Genomic DNA, 19,079 nt, shown 5'->3' on the forward strand with positions numbered 1-19,079 from the left:
AAGTAGCATCCTAACGCATGACGCAAAAGGGGGCGTGTGTTTATTGACCCCAGTTTCATATCCCTAAACTTTATAATTTATCCCAAATAAGTGATTTGCAGGTTTATAGAACAGCTGATTAAGTAAAGATGGAATAGTTACTATTTTACTGGTTTATAACGGGACTTTGGGCCTGTGTGTGTTCATGCGAAATGCCCTAATCGTGAATCAAAACATAATAGGCTTTTGAGCACTGACTTAGTTTATGAAGAACGTCCCAGTGCGTCAATAATGCGACAGAAATCTTCAGTTCGGTCTCCTAAAGACACCGATAAGGTGCAAATTCAAGCTGCCCTCAGATGTTCGGTCCTACTGTGCTAACGATGCCCAAAGTGTTCAAATGACATGCTTAAATTGATCCCTAAATTCACCTGTCATGATCAAATGTTGTAACTGAAAATTTAAATATGCCTCTGAGTCCCTGAAATGCTAGAACGCGCCTGTGATGCTCCAAACATCTTTTTTTGTATGTACGTGTGTGTGTGTGTGTCTGTGTGTGTCTGTGTGTGTGTGTGTGTAAGCATTGAATACAACCAGTATTGAATGCATCTAACCCTCTGTCAATTTAAAATCTCCTCTTGTTTTATAGACTTCATTTCAGGTCACTCCAAAAAATGTCTGAACAACGAGCCTTAAAGAATCCCTATCCAGATTACTACGGCCTGAATGTGCACAAGACCCATTTGACATGCAGAGAAATGTGAGTGATTGCAAAACGGGACTTGGGACAAAGCCAACAACATATTTTTGTTGTATTTTTTCTTAGAACACATTTTCTAACTCCAACTCATCCTTGGGCTTCAAGCCCCAAACTTGGGGAGACTTGGGCCCTGATTGTGAGAAGTGTGCGATATCTTTTCAGACTGATCAGACTTACAGTTTTCCTATAAATAATTATAATAAATCATACTGTGCTGTTCTTAGAATATAATACACATTCATTACCCTACTGAATTAATATGTGTTTCATAACTTTAATCATCGTCATATCTTATTCATGAATCTTTTGCTCTGTGCAGTTGACCCAGCATTGTGCCAGTTGTATAAGCAGCAAGATCAGTGAGCTTCTGGCAATCATGGAGCATGGACTAAAAAACGCTGACCCCAGGGACTGTACTGGATACACGGGCTGGGCAGGTGAGAATACACATACAGTACATGTGTGTTAAAACTGAATTAATACTGCATAATTTACTCATCCCTATCTACCCCATCTTTCCAAAGCTGTAAGATTTTTTTCTTCTGATGAACACAAAAGAAGATATTTCAAATGAAGTTGATAAAAAATTTGATTATTATCACATCAATGCTTCTCATGTTCATGGTTGTATGTCATAAATTTCCTTGGCCCATATTGCTAAGTCCCTCCTCCCCCTACTGCAGGCATTGCCCTGCTCTACCTGCACCTCCACAGCATCTTTGGAGACTTCTCTTTCCTCCAGAAGGCTCTGGACTATGTCAGCCACAGTCTGAGGAGGTTAACAAAGCTGAGTGACCTTCCTGTGAGGGGATGCAGGGCCGCTGCCTGTTTCTGCAGTGGTCTATCATCGACTCCAGAAACCTCAAGAGGCTGAGGAGTGTGTGAACAGGTCAGATGTTGTTTGACCCTGCTCCAGAGTCAGTGACATCACTCTTCAAAGAATAATAAATTATATATGAACTTTGTCCCTTTGTCATCATCTCAGACATCCTTATTTGTCACTGACCCACATAAACTTGATTTACATTTGGAATTTAGATTATTTTTTTAATCAAGTAGTATAGTTAAATATCATTTAATTTGGTCAGAAAAGGGAAGTTATGGAAGGAACGGCTATCAAAATGTGTTGTCTGCTGTCGGCTGTCCACATTGAATCTAATTTCCTTTGGATTGTTGGCTTGTTTAGGACTTATTACCACTTTAATGAAATTGAGCTGGAATTCTCCCAAGAGCCGGTGTTCATTAGAAATCTCATACTACGATTCCAGAACAATTGTGAAATGTGGAAGATTTCTTGGTCTGTAGGGCAGCTCAGCTTCTGTTTCCTGTTTCTCTTTCTCAGTCTTGACTGGGTTTCATTCCCATGGGATCTTATTGTGATCTATTTGCTGCATTGTGTTCAGGCTGTTGCATTTGCACCAGTCAGTAGTGCAGGGGAAAGGCAGGCTTCCTGATGAGCTGCTCTATGGCAGAGTGGGCTACCTTTACTCCCTCATCTTCATTAACCAGCAATTTCAGCAGGAGAAGATCCCCATTCAATACATTCAACAGGGCAGCCACCATTCTTTTGGCCTCAGACCTGACAGAATGCACATGACCTCACATTTAAACACAGGATGCATGTCTAGAATGAGTTATGTATGATAAAGACAATATGTTGCACTCAATATGATCACGATCTGCCCTTTCTAAATGCCCTGCTCTTATTGTTTATCATTAAAATATGATATATTTCCCAATTTCTGGAATTGCTTCTGTCATCTGCTGATGTAACCAAGGACATGCAGACAGTGAAATATAACACATTGGAAATATTTGTTGTTTATAGACAAAAACAAAAGATGATATTGTAGTCTAACTTTCATAATCCAATCCCAATGGATGAAACCAAGACCTCCATTATTTCTAGTGTTAAAAAGATGTTCGTTTGTTTTCAGTGACTGTAATGTAATGAAAGCAGGCCAGATGACCAGTTGACACCATTTAAAGTTTGTTGTCAGTGATATTTTTTGACAGAAATTAATGTTCTATTCAGCAAGGAGAACAATTGATCAAAATGTATTAAACTGAACAAAAGTGGTAGTAAAACATAATTCTTTCTATTTAATATATTAAATAGATTATAGATGAACATAATATTTCTATTTCAAATATATATATGTGTGTGTGTGTGTGTGTGTGTGTGTGTGTGTGTGTGTGTGTGTGTGTGTGTGTGTGTGTGTGTGTGTGTGTGTGTGTGTGTGTGTGTGTGTGTGTGTGTGTGTGTGTGACCCAGGACCACAAAACAAGTCTTAAGCATAATTTTTTCTAAATTTTGATTTATACATCACCCAAAATCTGAATGAATAAGCTTTTCATTGATATATGGCTTATTAGGATCGGACAACATTTGGCCGAGATACAACTATTTGAAAATCTGGAATATGAGGGTGCAAAAAAATCTAAATACGAAAATCGCCTCCAAATGAATGCATATTACTAATCAAAAATTAAATTTTGATATATTTATGGTAGGAAATCTTTACTTTATATCCTAATGATTATTGGCATGAAAGAAAAATCGATTATTTTGACCCATACAATGTTCTATTTGCTATTGCTAAAAATATACCCCAGCGACAATAAGACTGGTTTTGTGGTCCAGGGTCACACACGCATATATATATATTGCATTTAGCAGACACTTTTATCCAAATAGACAGTGCATTCAGGCTATACATTTTTAGTTAATTTATTTTTTTTTAAAGTGTGTGTGTTCCCTGGGAATTGAACCCACAACCTTTTGCGCTGCTAACACAATGCTCTACCACTGAGCCACAGAAGGTGTTTGTTTGTGTGTTTGTTTTATGGTCATAGTTAACTATGATATCTCTTCTCTGAATCAAAACTTTGTTGATATCAATGTTATAGTTTGTTTTTGTGTACATTTTCTTGTTGTTGTGGGGTTGAGACCAGCAGAAACCTTTTAAAGCTCTTTCTAGTTTTTAGCTCTTGGTATTACACTGCCATCAAGTGTGAGTAAACAACATTACACACAAGCAGACATACAGAAGCATCCAGAAAAAATAAGATTTCTTCTCCAGGTGTTTGATGTGAAGCAGTATGTGGAGGACACGCTGCGCTGTGGAGAGGTGATCTGGCAGAGGGGTTTGCTGAAGAAGGGCTATGGCCTCTTGTCATGGAGCCGTCGGAAACGCATACAGCTTCCTGGCTCTATACAAGATCCTTCACCCAGGATCCCAAACACCTCTACAGAGCCTGCATGGTGAGTCTGACCCCTCTCGACCTGACAATACATGTTGTGTTATAAATAAAGATTAAATAAGAATTCAGATTTTTAAAAATACAGTAGCAATAAATGGTCGTGAAGTACTACATTATATTTTTGATTCAAAAGACCTTGACTAACATTATTAGTGGACTCCAGGGAAAGCTGCAGTCCCTACATGAAGCAAAGTGTTTGTTCACACATAAAGTATTTCTAATATTTTTCAAACCACTTCAATGAAATGACTTTGTCTCCGGGTTAATTTATGCATGTTCTGTGCAACACATGAAGGCCGTTATAAATCATTGTGCTGTCAAGAGGGACCTGTCATTACCTGTTGTGTGTGCAGAAGGATGATGGGATTTGATGTCTTCTCATCTGCAGTTTGCAGACTGGTGCATGAATTATGGAAAACATGGACTCCAGATACACGTTTGAAGGTAGAGCAAACATTACACATGTATATCTAGACTACCGATTTGTATTTGTATTTTTTTAAGCTCATGCAAGAATTCTCTTAAGCTTACCAAAGCTGCATTTATTTGATCAAAAGAAGAAAAAAAAACTAAGATTGTGAAATATAATTACAATTTTATAGTAGGGGTGCTCCGATCACGATCGGCCGATCGTTAATGCGCATCTCGTCAGTAAAGCCGGTTATTTAATCAGCGGTAAATTCCATCAGGTGCGTGATTTCACATAGAGCAGCTGTTACTACACAGAGCCGTTGTTAACTGAGAAGATGGGCCAATAAACGCTGAAAATTAACGTGATTTGCGCATCTTCTCTATTAACAACGGCTCTGTGTAGTAACAGCTGCTCTATGAGAAATCAGGCACCTGATGGAATTAACCGCTGATTAGAAAACCGGCTTTACTGACGAGATGCGCATAACGATCGGCCGATCGTGATCGGAGCACCCCTATTTTATAGTTTTTTATTCCTGTGATGCAGATCTGAATTCTCAGCATCATTCCTCCATTCTTCAGTGTCACATGATCCTTCAGAAATCACTCTAATATGATTTACTGCTCAATACATCTATCTGTCTGTCTGTCTGATCTATCTGATAGATGAACAGGTTTGGCTCTTGAATAATATTAAAATACCTCCCTGTCTATCATATTTCCTCTTGAAGGGATGGCAGGCACAATTTATTTCCTGGCTGACTTGCTGCAACCGACTAAAGCCAAGTTCCCTGCTTTTGTGGTGTAAAGGTAAATATAGGTCTGCTTTTAAATGTTTAACTGTCTAGACATTATTATGCAAATAAAACCCTTGTTAACGTCTGGAAGTTCCTCATTCCAGACTGTTCCAGATGACTGAGCTTTTTCGCTTAAGCTTCCTGGAGCCAGAAGAACTTGTCCTGTAATGGTGGAAAAGTACTGTCTCACTCTGCATGTGTCGCTGATCTGTCACAATTCACGCTAAGTCTTTTGAGAGCTGCTGTACATGTGGAGAACAGTACGCAGGAGATGTTATTTTTGCCTTTACTGGAAGGTGGATCGGAATCTAGGCTGTATAGATTAGGGTTATAGATTAGAACTATTAAGTTTTAAATAGTTCAATAGGCTTAACAGATTGCACTAATTTTGTTTGTGAATTTTTCATGTTGTTAGTATTACTTTAATTAAAATGACTCATTGAAAATCCCCCTTTTTTCTCTCTTGTTATATCAGAGGATGCACTGCCAACATGATTTTAGGTTTTATTAGGTGGTGGAATATTTTTTTGCATTTTCATTTGACTTTTTCCATCAGTATTTGTACATTTTCATCTGCACAGCAATAACAATTAAGGGGAAACCAGATGTTATATCTGATAGGTGGTGTCTTGTCTTACAGTGACTGCCACAACTTTCTTCCACTAGATGGAGCTAAAAACTCTGTTGTTTAAACCATTTCGTACATCTTTGGGAAGTTGTGATCTTTTAATTTAGCTACACTTTCTGTAGATGTACGTGAGCTTTATTTTATTTCAAAATGAATGAAAGGAGATCAAATCCACAGACCAAAATGTATACTAGCACAATTCAGTGTGTCACTTTGTGTATTTTATATATAGTGTGTAAGAGAGAGAGAAAGATACTTTTTTGTGGGTTGCAAATTTGGACAAATTCAGTCAGTGTGTAGCAACTTAAAACATTCCATTTTCCAGAAGTCTAACCTCAAAATTACTTGATTCTGGAAAACATTTGTGTACCAGTGCTGGTTTTTGTCATAGTTGGTATAGTATTATGTGAGCACTACAGGATGCTGTCCACACAGGTAATGAAGAAGTGAATCTAAGAAGATGCTGTGTTTTTCAAAATAATAAGAGTTGAGCTTCCATTTTGCTGTATGAAGTTCAATGATACTTGTATCTGGATATTACTTTACATTTAATAACACACCATTTTAAATTTAGGGTCAGCATGTTTTGTTTAGTTTTTTTAAAGAAAGAAAAAGAAATAGTATTTTTATCAGGAAAAGATTTGTTAAATTAATAATTTATATATATATATATATATATATATATATATATATATATATATATATATATATATATACACATATTGAAGTGTTTGTTTTCCACTTTTGATTTCTGAAGGATGATGTGATGCTGAATGGAGTAATGGCTGCTGAAAATGTACCTTTGCTATCGCAGGAATAAATACCATTTTAAAATAGAAAGCTGTTTTTATAAAATTGCATTTATGTTTCACAATAATCAATGTTATATTGTATGTTTGAACAAATAAATGCAGCCTTGGTGAGCATGCATTTGCTTTTATCTAAATAAAAAAGTCAAGGAGGAAATAAAAACACTGCTTACAAATAGAGCATCCCACCAGAGTGATGCAGAAATGCCTCGTTTGTTTGTTAGAATTGATTAAAGAATTGCTTTGCCTTTATTTGCCAATTTTCAAGAAATCTTAAACCTTTTAGATTTGATTTATACTCTGTATTTTCCCACTGGTTGGAACTTCATGTCCAATCATCAGCTTTTGTTTAATGCAACTCAAGCTTAATAAACCAAAAAAGAGGATATTTTCATTTTAATGTTAATTTAATTGTGTTTTTACTAAAATTGCTAAAAATGTGAAATTTTAAGCATTGGATTCAAAAATGCGAATTGGAAACTTTTTCACCAGTGCTCTCTTTTTTTGAGCCCACTATATTTCACATAAAGATGAGTGAGTTAAGGAGTCATTTACTCTCACTTGAAAACCCCCTTGCAAATCCAAATAAGGCTCACACTTTCTCAAGGGCTGATGGACAATGCTTGGCCCATACGATGGCTTTTTTTAAACGCTGGTCTCCTCAGTGATGCTTCCAGCTGATCTGAGGTCAGTCTCGCTGTGTGTGAGGTGTAATTGCACCGGCAGTCCCAGAGATCTGAGGAACTGATCCCACGTCAGAAGAGAGCAGTGTAACCTGAGCAGTCGTTTTACGATCTGGAGTTAGCTCGCTCGGTTAGATGTGGGGGTGTAAAGGGCTAAGACGTGTCAACCACCCTTGAGGTGCTACCGACTCTCTCAGAGAAGCTCTAGAGAAACTCTACACCTCCTAAAAGAATGGCTAAATATAGAGCTCATCTGCCCAGGGGCGAGGTCTTGAATTCAGCTCCATGACTTCTGCAGCATTCAGAGGACTGGAATGTCTCTGCATTGGCTGCACTGTTAGCTTGCAGTAACACATCTAAGTAGCTGAAGGGCAGTTACACAGCATGAAAAAAAAATAAACAAAATGCAATATTATGATATGGACCAGATTGCAAAAATGATAGTGATTGTTACCAATTGTGAGGTCATTAAGATATTCATTAAACTGATCAAAAGTGACAGTTTCATGTTGAAAATTATTTCAGGAATACATGGCCTCTCTGCTCATAGTTTGACAAAATCATTATGACATGGCAGATAATCTTTTCTTCATTCCATGATATATATAAAATACCAATCTCCATGCATACCCCGAATCACAAACATTTGACAAATAAATACAAACATCACCAACAAGAACAAGATCGACATTTGCAAATAAATCAGATTCAGAATCATGTTTATTGCCAAATGCTGTATGTATACATGTACAAGGAATTTGTCTTTAAAAGATAAAAATATAAAATAAGTAAATAATCATGAACATTAACTCTATTTGTGCAGAATATGTAAAGTGTGGGGGGGGGGGGGGTGCAAATGTTCACAGTTTGCAGCGAGGAGCCAGTGCGAAAAGCTTACAGTCTGGGATGTGATAATATGAGAATAAATGCAGCTTGGTGTGCATATGGGACTTCTTAAATAAATAAATAGTCTTATAGATTATAAACTTTTGAGCATTATGCATGTTTTGTGACTTAAATATTCTAATTTGTATTTTTCATTCCACTTTTTAAAGCACTCCCATTGCAAAACCATTAACATTATTTGTGTGTATGTGTGTGTGTGTCATTCTATTTTTTCTTAATATATATGTTAAAAAAAAAAAAAAAAACATGTTAGCTTGTTTTTACATGTAAAAAAAAAAAAATTATTTCTTTTTTTTTTTTTTTTTTTTCAAAAAGTAAAAAATGAGTGCCTTGGGGCAAACATTGCTGATGTATTATTGATAAACCAAGGCAGCCTAATCAGTGCCTTGTGTTGCATAAACTTGTGTGTGGGTAATGATTTATTTATTTAGCTGTTCATTTATTTAACTAAATAGTCTACGTACAGCCCAAATGATGCACAGAACTACAGATCTTCCAAAGCCATGTGATTGCTCTGTAGTGTGTTATGTGTCTTCTGAGGAAATATGACAGCATAAACACAGCATAATCACATGCGAATGTAGAATGAGATGAAAATAAGGATTAGCAAAAATGTTAAAGAGCTTGTCACATGAAAGACTGAATGCGTGCACTGTGGTGCTACAATCCCCGCGTAAAATGTCTTAACAACATAACTCTAATGAAAAACACAGAGCAATACTGTAATGACTGATCTGCTAACTGCACGGGTTAGTTCTAGATGTTTCACCAGGACATTCTCATAGTGAATAGCAGACCTCGTATTTGTAATGTGATATTTAACCCTCAATGATTTTCTTTTCATGAAAATACTAGTTAGTGTTGTTGCACTGGCCTAAACTTTCCTGATTTGCACACACAAGATATAACAACTTGGCTAAAAAAGAGAGGTAATTTTTGTACTTTTTGAGGATTATTCCCACTTTTTACTAATAAAATATCTCATTATTGTTCTATATTATTACCAAATCTTGGATTCAATCTTATTGTCAACTTGTTTTCTTTCAGTTTCATAGGCCTCATGGACTGATCTGAGTGTAACAAAAATACACATTTTTAACATGGAAAATGTCCTATTTTAAGAGAGAAATGTAAGTGCATTCATGTTGTGAAAAATAAGCTTTAAGAGCTGTATTTCCTGACTTCCCATATAACCGTGAGTGGCCGAGACCTCCATATACAAGTTAAAAATATCAACATTTGTAATCAAAAGACTTCCGGAGATGTTGTGTCGGCATAACAAGTGGCATAAGGATTTACATTCAATCATCCCTGACTAAGGATAAAAAAATTCCGACACAATACATCAAATTAAAGTGCTGACCGAGGCCAAGGGCTCTTACAAGCAGCCTGGAGTATAGTCTAAAAATACCGCCACACATGTACACTAGAAGAAGCAGCAGCCTTCCTTCCAGCTTGACCTAAGAAAGTTAAAGAAGTTCAACAGCATCGCAAGATCCGCCCCGTGACATCATTAGCATAGCATAAATAAGAAGGAGCTGCTCCATGGCTCAGGACCACTCTCCTGGGACTCCGGCTTCTTGACTTCTGCCCCTCCGCTCCTGCACCCCAAAACTCCATCATGGTGTGTACTTGGATTACTCTTGCTGTTTTATCGTTCCTTTTTCATATTCATCTGGCTCAAAAACTGGCAATAAGCCCACTCAAATGAAGTAGGATACCCTCTTCGATTTTCAAATTGACTTTGGTGGGGCAAGACACAACGGTGTCATATAAAGAACCCCGGTCTGTTTGTCACTGTTAAAGAGAAAATCATGCAGCTGGTCTGTTCCCCTGCTGGATATACGTGCACTTTCCAAGCTGTTGTTTTGCTCATGTCCAAAAAGGGCTTCTGTTACCTGCTGTCTTTTAAAATAATCCCTTATATCAGACTGTTATGTGTGTTGTGAGATGTTGGCAGGTTTGCCAGTGGGATTGATTCATTGTTGTCTTTCTGGCAGGCTGGAGAATTCTCTGCTGACCAGATTGAGGGTGAGTCTTTGCATATCTGAGCACAATATGATTTGGAAATGGTTTTATGACTGTAGTATTTATTGTTATCAATGTAATGGGGATGATGGAAATGTATGATGTCATGAATTTATGAAGGGTAGTTCTTCCTCTTAAAAAAAAAAATCATAGCAACAGACTTAAAAAAAAAATATATATATAAAAAAAATATATATATATATACATATATATATATATATATATATATATATATATATATATATATATATATATATATATATATATATATAAATTGAAGATCAAATGAAGTTGAAATTGGTCCTAAATGTACTAAATAATACCTTGGAAAGCTTTTAAATATATACAGACATTTTTATAACTGGATGAATAAGAGGTTAAAAAATTATTTGTATTGGAGAATAGAAACCAAAAAATTATAAATTAGAAAAATACTTTTTTGAATTATTATTATCATTATTATTATTAATGTTAGTTTGTTTATGAATTATATAATATAATTTATTACAATTCATATATATTGTAATTTGAAGTGCAGACTGCTCAATAATAGTTAATAATATAATAATAGTATAATAATAGTTTATTATTATTATTATTATTATTATTATTATTATTATTAAAAGATTAATGATAAATCTGAATATTTGAGACCTTGATTGCAAACCATGAAGCAAGATTAATTTTAAAACATATTTGTTTTAGTTAACTGATAAATTGAGTACTTTGTCAGTTGGTTCAGTGTGCCTGTCGAATGAATTTTGTGATGTAGTAGATATTCAAAAACATTTCATCCATATATTTCTCTACAGAAAGAATTCATGAGCCCCAAACCTCACAGCACGGTGTTGCTCATTTAGGTGCAGAAAGTATGCGGTTGGTTGTAGGTGTAGGTTACGTTGCTGTCAGCATTCTTGTATTTGACTATGGTCAGTCGTAAAGCAATGTAACCATGTAAGGCAAAAGCTACTTTCTGTGAGGGTATCACCTGTCATAGGATGCTATTTTTCTGTGAGCAGATCACTTTCAACTTAGTCTCCCTCACGGCCCTTGGAAATGCAGTTGCTATGCTCTTTTTAAACTGGCTTCCTTCCTCCTCTGCTGCACGTACAGTTGGCAAAGGAGAAATGTGGGAGAGGAGGCACTGCTAAGATACCATGTTTCCTCGACTTTAACTCATTTTAAAGCAATGATGTCCCTAAACTGTTATAAAATAAAATAAAATAAAATAAAATTAAATTAAATTAAATTAAATTAAATTAAATTAAATTAAATTAAATTAAATTAAATTAAATTAAATTAAATTAAATTAAAATATTTACTAATTTATTTATTGTTATTTTTATTTTTTGTCTGGCTATGTTGTGAGGTAAAATGCTGTTTTCTGCATTCCTATTTTTTGCATTAGTTCAAATTATGACATTATGATCCACCCTTAAAATCTACTCCCAGGTAACCTTCTGCTGTCCTTCTGTTACAGACTTCAAAGAGGCCTTTGGTCTCTTCGACAGAGTTGGTGACAACAAGGTTGCCTACAACCAGGTTGCTGACATCATGCGTGCCCTGGGACAGAACCCCACCAACAAAGACGTGAAGAAAATCCTGGGTGACCCATCTGCTGACGGTGAGATATGTACTTTATATTAAAAAGGAATGGGCATAATTCTAAATGCTTTACAAACACTTCATGATTTATGATGTGTATGTGGAACTATATGCACACAGATATGGCCAACAAAAGAATTGACTTTGATGCTTTCCTGCCAATGCTGAAGACCGTTGACGCCGTCCAGAAGGGTACCTATGATGACTACGTTGAGGGTCTGCGCGTCTTCGACAAAGAGGGCAACGGCACAGTGATGGGCGCTGAGCTGCGCATTGTGCTCTCAACACTGGGTGAGTGAAGATGAAATGATGTTGTTGTTCACACCACACATGGGAAAGTAATTTGCAACAACTATTTAACAAACTATTGCATCTTGGCACAGTTTTCAAATGGTAGTGTCAGTATTTTGATTTACTGTTAAAAAAAAGAAATAATCAAATGTTTATTCTTTTTTTATATATATATAGAAGTCACTAATGCTCACAAAGGCTACATTTATTTAATTAAAAATAAAATTTAAATTATGAAATGTTGAAATATATAAAAAAATTATGTAATTATGTAATTATATATTTTTTTTATATAATAATAATAATAAAAATAATTTGATGTGACATACAGCCAAGTATGGTGACCCATACTCAGAATTCGTGCTCTGCATTTAACCCATCCAAAGTGCACACACACAGAGCAGTGAACACACACACACACACACACACTGTGAACACACACCTGGAGCAGTAAAACTCTCGAACCACTAGGCCACGACTTTCTAATATTCATTATATTTTTATGTATTTTATCTATCTATCCATCTATCCATCTATCTATCTATCTATCTATCTATCTATCTATCTATCTATCTATCTATCTATCTATCTATCTATCTATCTATCTATCTATGAATGAAATAAATGTGAAATAAACATGACCATGGTGCACGTCCAAAATAGCATCTAATACTGTGATACTTTTTTATTTAGGAAAAAGTATCTGAAATAAATTATTCCTAACCAATACGTTTCATGGCACCGACAGGTGAGAAGATGACCGAGCCCGAGATCGACTCTCTCATGCAGGGACAGGAGGACGAGAACGGCAGTGTCCACTATGAGGGTATGTTCAGATTCAACCCTTCTAGCTTCTTTTAAGACACATTGCTTAACGGTGACTGTACTGAGTCTTTTCGGCACTTATTAAAATGATATAATAAGCTCACCTGTCACTGAATCATCCCGTCCATTATTTTTAGCAGCCCCCTCAGGCCTTGTATGGCGAGTCAGTAGTGATGATCATTCCTTATGCATGTCTGCTTCTCATCTTACAGATTTCGTCAAGCACATCATGTCCGTGTAAGAGGCCGTCCGCTGAGAGAGTGGTGAAGAAGGCTGAACTATATCTGCAGACCCCATGGTGTCAGGACATCCATTCTGTTTTGAAGACCAATAAATAAAAGGACTATGGGATGTCACTTCTAAACCATTCAGTTGTTCCCCTTTATTTGTTTTCTCCCCTCTCGCCCACTTTTTTTTTTTTTTTTTTTTTTTTGAAGTTACATCGTCCTTTCATGCAGTTGACCCTCCTTGCCTTCTGTTCCGCCCGGGGCGGCCTTCCACAGTGGGATGGAGACCGGGGAAGAAAGAAAAGGCCACTCATGAAGTGAGGGTTGGTTTCTTCTTTCTCCACCCATCCAGGGTTACAACAGCACCGCTAGCTGTGTGTTAAAGGCACATGACATTGCTGTGGCCAGGCTGCCAGTTTCCCCCATCCCGATTTTCACACAGTCATTTCACAATAAACTTTTTTCCAAAAGTACACAGAGTTGTTCTTTTGTGCGCTAATTTGTTTGCAACATGAAACACAACTGTTTCTGTTTAAATACTATATAAGAGACAACTATGTGGGTGATGCAAGTTTAAAATCATCTTACATCATTTGCAGGTCACTGACAAAAGTAAAAAAATAAACATAAAATTGCTAAGAAAGTGTAAGATTTTTCTTATGTCGGAGGTAAATTCCCCTCATACTGGAAGTTTGTCTGAGGAAGTGTAAGTAAATGTACAGCCACACATCAATATTTATTTTTTTTATAAAAGATCACAGCTGGTTATTAATATAGAGGATCTGAGTTGTATATGTTAATTTCAGCATTTACTAATAAATTATTCAAGTCAGAAGATAATAGCTTATTTAATACATGAACTAGAATTTTTTTTTATTTGTGTTAACCTATGTTAGGAAAGATAATTAAATAATTATAAGCCAAAAAAAAGAAAAAGAAAATAATTGTCGGTCAGTGCAGTTGATTTAGGTTAGTGCATTAACTGATGCTAATTAATAGGATCTCATTGTAAAGTGTAACCGAAAAGCAGATAGATAGATAGATAGATAGATAGATAGATAGATAGATAGATAGATAGATAGATAGATAGATAGATAGATAGATAGATAGATAGATAGATAGATAGATAGATAGATAGATAGATAGATAGATAGATAGATAGATAGATAGATAGATAGATAAAGATCTGATTATTTATTTTTTCTAATTGTTTAGGGTGGTTTACTCAGTCTGTACGCTAGAGAGCGCTGTTTTTACACTCGTCGAATGGTGTTCCTAAAAAACAGGAGGGTTTTTTTTTTATTTTTTTTTTTTTAATGCTTTATTTAGTGACGATTCACATACAAATGAACAATAAAAGCAAAAATATAAATACTGTATATTCAACCTGACAATAATTGTGGAAAAAAAGGTAAATACTAAATAAATCAACAAAAATAAGAACTATATACAGAGGGGTATGAAAAACAAATCAATATCTCCAACTACAAAATAAGTATACAAAAGTTCCTTAAAAAGGATAACGTTTCAAGGCTTTACAACAATCTATAGTCTTTTTTGCTTTAGAGTTCCTTACACATTCCATCACTTTAAGATACTACTGAGGTAACTCAAATTCAAATAGTAAAAAACTAGGTGTACTCTTTGACCATCGACATTTATGAATGTGATATTTCGCTAGTATAATAAACAAATTAATAACAAAATAAAATGTATTCTCTAAAGGCTTATCATAATAAAATAAAACATTCGTTTCTTCTAAAGTAATGTCAATTACTGAAATCTCTTCAAAGAAGATCCTAAAATCACACCAGAATAATTGAGTACAAATACAATAAAAAAAAAGATCACATATACTTTCATCATTCAAATTACAAAAAAAAAAACACATTTCAAATCAATATCCTTCTTAAATCTTTGAATAACCTCATTTACTGGATAAATACAATGAATATTTTTAAATGAAACCTCGCGAATCTTATTGATGACACAGTATCTCCTGGAGATTATAAAAGCCTCCTCCAAATTAATGTCCTTAAAGCGGGAATTCCAAAAACTTTTAGCTGGGGGTATTCTAAATGGCCGACAAATCTGTCTAAGAAAATTATTATTGCACTTTTTATCAAGAATACTTATACCATCTAACTTTACATTTAAGTCACTAGTTATGTTCAAATCAAAAGCATCAGGAGCTCGCATCAACTGAAGAAGACCAGAAGGTATAGCATCAAAGACCACTGCATAATCCTTTGCAGAAATTGGAAGTTTAAACGTATTTAAAAATTCTCCATATGAGAGTAAAACACCATCAGGACGAAACAACTGTGTCACCAATATAATATTATTTCTGAACCAATAATCGAAAAAAAGTGTCTTATTCTTATATTTAATATCTTTATTGTTCCAAATCAAACCCCTGTGGGGAGACAGGAGGGTTTTTTTTTTGTTGCTAAGATTACGTAAAGCTATGATAATCCATGCTCCGGTACAGTAGGTGGCGGTATGCACCTGACAAATTATGATTGTAATCCGCCATTAAACTAAAAGAAGTAGAAGAAGCCGTTCTGAAAACAGATTCTAACGATGGCGAGTGCGAAGTGCTGCAGCGAAGGCCCTTCACAACAAGGAGGTGAAACTGTCAAAACTGTTTTTGTTTACAGTTAATTTACAATCGAAGGTCTTCGAGAATAACTGTAATGCTTGTATTTTGTAAATGTAGGTTTAAAGTGAAGTTATAGCTATAGATTTGGACTTTTCTAGCTAAGTTTAGCACGCTAGCTACGTTAGCCGGTAACGAGCTGTTTTTTCTCAATTTTGGGTTTTCTAATGTAGATATGTAGTATTTAACGCTAATGTTGGATTTAAAATATCAATGCAAAATATATAAGTTTGTTGCATATAATAAGTTCAACAAAGTTTTACTTTGTAAGGCTTTGATCTATAAACTAATATAAAAACGTACCATAGTAACGTACCATTAATAGTACCACTAACGTTACTAATAAACACATTAGTCATTTTTTCAAGTGCGCTGGTGTACCATGCAAATACTATTGCACATGAATTAATACCATGGTATATATAAAATTACCTTTTTATGCTATAATTGTGGTTTACTTGGAAAAACATAAATTCTCTTTCAGTAATACTTTTAAAAAGAACTATGGTATAGTGAACCTACCATGGTGTACCATGTAAATTAAATAGGTGTTATGGTGATAATTCAGTATCATGGTAAAGTATTACCATCTAATACCATGGTACTGCTGTATTAATGTTTGTAATTATAGACAGTGGCACATCTCAGCTTTATTGATGTGTCAGTTGAGGCTATTTGAAGACCGTTAGTGCTAATCAAATGAATCAGACTAATCAATTAGATTTTAAGCTCAACAGCGTCTCTCTGAGCAGGTCCTCCTGGCATCCCTCGTCTTTCAGGTAACTGTAGCTCATCTTTGGTCTCCAAGCCAACAGTCGCTCACCTTGGTAAGTTGTTTCGCCTCCAGCAGGACCGGAAGAGAAGGGAGGCAGTGTGAAAACTAAGACTGTCTCTTCCAGCACGGCATCAGGAGACAGTCTGCGAAAGCGGTCTGCTGATGAGATCGGCCTCGAAGATGAGTCTAAAAGCAAGCCAGCACCATCTAAAATATCTAAACTGGGGTTTAGCATGACTGCGAAGAAGCCTACACCAATCTCTATCAAGCTGGGAGCAAGTGTATGTTCATTTTATTATATAGCCTGTGTGTGATAGATAGATACAATGTTATTATATATATATATATATATATATATATATATATATATATATATATATATATATATATATATATATATATATATATATATAATATGTGTGTGTATGTATATGTGTGTATGTGTGTATATCTACTATTAATCTCTTTTAAAAGAACTAAAAATAATGCTTGCTTGACCATTAAATTTAACCATTTAATTTTGAACATTTAAAAATTGTGTTTTGCTTCTTCTCTTTTAGAAACCTAAAGAACCCACACCTGCCTTACCTGCCAAGAAAGCTGGACTTGCATCAGTTTTTAATGAGGATGATGATGTACGTATTATTCTGTATTCAAAAGGATCTACTTCGGTACCAGCTGGTACTGAAATTTTAAAAACCATTATTTTAAGAATTGGCTCAGCAGCGCTCAAATTTGAGCTGAAATGGATGTTTTTAAAACTTCAGTACAGACTGGTACTGAAGGGAGTGGAGGGAAGAGGAGAGGAAACTTAAAACCTAGCAAGATTAATAGTGTCTGGGCTGCTTTCTAGTTTGCTTTTTGGCAGCAAAATATTTGGCCTTTTTGTCTCTCTGTTTGATGAACAATGTACAAATGTATTTATGTAATGAATGTTTACACTATAAAGCATCTTTTTATTGTAGTTTGACAAAACTACCTTATATGTTAAAAGATCAGGACCCCTATTCACAAAACATTTTATCTTACCACTAAGAGTTCTACAGTAGAAGTTTTTAGCTAAGAGTTTTCTCTTAAGCCTATTCACTAAGCTGCTGAGACAAACTTTTACAAAGGAATAGAGAGAAGTCTGAAGCTAGAGTAAGGGCGGGGTTAACCTCATTGCTATGGATGATGTCAGTATGCTTACTAACTATGCACACAGTTATTGGCTGATAGTCTCTGTCAGAGATTTATTCATAGAAATATTAAAGAAAAAGGTTTAAAAATTAAAATGTTGCCACATTCAAATAAAGATTGGAGAAAAATATTGGAGTTGGGATAACCTTTAAAACCAAAGGCGATACCTTTCATAAAAGCTCATTATCGTCAAATAATTCTAAAATGTTTACATTCTGAGTCAACAGCCATTTTAAGGATAGTATGTTTGGTCTTTCTTAGGATTCCTCTCTTCCCTACTCCTAATGTTACACAGAATTAGGAGCTAGTTTTAAAGATTTAATGATTTATGAATTACTTTTAGAGCAATAATTTAGGACTTATTTTTAAGATTTTCTGCTAAATCCGTGAGTTACAAGCTACTTTTAGCCTTAAGATTTTTTGTGAATATGGACCCAGTGTCCTAAGCTTTTTATTTTCCGTTTCAGAGCGAGCCTGAAGAAATGCCACCTGAGGCAAAGATGAGAATGAAGAATATTGGCAGGTTGGATTTACACATTTTTAAAACTTTAAATTTTAGATTTCATTGAAAGTCAAAATATAATACAGATCTGTTTACTACATCTTCATATGTTATTTTGATATGCAGAGAAACGCCCACATCTGCTGGACCCAATTCCTTTAACAAAGGAAAGCAGGGATTCTCAGACTGTCAGAAACTCTGGGAGAGGAAGTTTAAAACCCAGCCAGATCAATAGTGTCTGGCTGCTTTCTAGTTTGCTTTTTGGTAGCGAAATATTTGCCCCTTTTGTCTCTTTGTTTGATGAACAATGTACAAATGTATTTATGTAATGAATGTTTACACTATAAAGCATCTTTTTATTGTAGCTACTTTGATTTTTTTTCTTTTACCACATGGTTAAATAATGCCTTCCTGTGTAAGATGCAAACCACAACAGAGAAAATTAGAATACTCTTTCTCGCTGTACAATATGGTTTGTGCCACACCGACCTCTGTTATCATTCTCTTTTAGTTGAATTGTTCTCCAGAGAAGGAATGTAGTGTCCCAATCATTTAGGATCGTTTCATCAAGACATTGTAGTTTATAAAGTCATTAATAAATGAGAGATGTTGAATCACTTTGAAGAGCTTTTTTATGTTGTAATCAATGTGGTAGACAGTTAAACAACATGAAGATAAGTAAAATATATATTTTTTATTTCATATATTATTATAAATTCATATATTACCCATTAAATTTTCCTTTTATTGT

General features: G+C 35.1%; 2 protein-coding genes and 1 pseudogene across 5 annotated transcripts; all 3 read left to right on the top strand.

Moving 5' to 3' along the window:
- Positions 1-650: 650 nt before the first annotated feature.
- On the top strand, positions 651-6,463 carry LOC127948952 (glutathione S-transferase LANCL1-like; annotated as a pseudogene).
- Positions 6,464-9,740: 3,277 nt separating this feature from the next.
- mylz3 (myosin, light polypeptide 3, skeletal muscle) lies at positions 9,741-13,686 on the top strand. Its single transcript, XM_052547237.1, has 6 exons — positions 9,741-9,861; positions 10,238-10,268; positions 11,746-11,889; positions 11,991-12,161; positions 12,910-12,987; positions 13,199-13,686. Exons 1-6 carry the CDS (start codon positions 9,859-9,861, stop codon positions 13,225-13,227), a joined length of 456 nt encoding a protein of 151 aa, XP_052403197.1. The 5' UTR covers positions 9,741-9,858; the 3' UTR covers positions 13,228-13,686.
- A 2,032-nt stretch (positions 13,687-15,718) lies between these two features.
- LOC127948863 (PEST proteolytic signal-containing nuclear protein-like) lies at positions 15,719-18,946 on the top strand. 4 transcript variants are annotated; one of them, XM_052545653.1, is made up of 6 exons: positions 15,719-15,842; positions 16,625-16,651; positions 16,720-16,928; positions 17,208-17,282; positions 18,294-18,349; positions 18,455-18,946. In XM_052545653.1, exons 1-6 carry the CDS (start codon positions 15,797-15,799, stop codon positions 18,561-18,563), a joined length of 522 nt encoding a protein of 173 aa, XP_052401613.1. In that variant the 5' UTR covers positions 15,719-15,796; the 3' UTR covers positions 18,564-18,946. The 4 variants fall into 4 exon arrangements, with proteins under 4 accessions (XP_052401613.1, XP_052401616.1, XP_052401614.1 ...); XM_052545654.1 differs by having other exon boundaries at positions 15,731-15,842; positions 16,723-16,928; XM_052545656.1 differs by lacking the exon at positions 16,625-16,651 and having other exon boundaries at positions 15,727-15,842; positions 16,723-16,928.
- The last annotated feature ends 133 nt before the right edge of the window (positions 18,947-19,079 follow it).

The sequence above is a fragment of the Carassius gibelio genome, chromosome B1 (assembly GCF_023724105.1).
Source record: "Carassius gibelio isolate Cgi1373 ecotype wild population from Czech Republic chromosome B1, carGib1.2-hapl.c, whole genome shotgun sequence".
In the NCBI taxonomy this organism is placed as follows: Eukaryota; Metazoa; Chordata; class Actinopteri; order Cypriniformes; family Cyprinidae; genus Carassius; species Carassius gibelio.

Coding starts and splice junctions, on each gene's coding strand:
- mylz3 (XM_052547237.1), top strand. Junction 10,269..11,745: donor CTCTGCTGACCAGATTGAGG/GTGAGTCTTTGC, acceptor CTTCTGTTACAG/ACTTCAAAGAGGCCTTTGGT. Junction 12,988..13,198: donor CGGCAGTGTCCACTATGAGG/GTATGTTCAGAT, acceptor CTCATCTTACAG/ATTTCGTCAAGCACATCATG.
- LOC127948863 (XM_052545653.1), top strand. CDS start 15,797: ATGGCGAGTGCGAAGTGCTGCAGCGAAGGCCCTTCACAACAAGGAG. Junction 15,843..16,624: donor AGGCCCTTCACAACAAGGAG/GTGAAACTGTCA, acceptor CTCTCTGAGCAG/GTCCTCCTGGCATCCCTCGT. Junction 16,652..16,719: donor TGGCATCCCTCGTCTTTCAG/GTAACTGTAGCT, acceptor TTTCGCCTCCAG/CAGGACCGGAAGAGAAGGGA.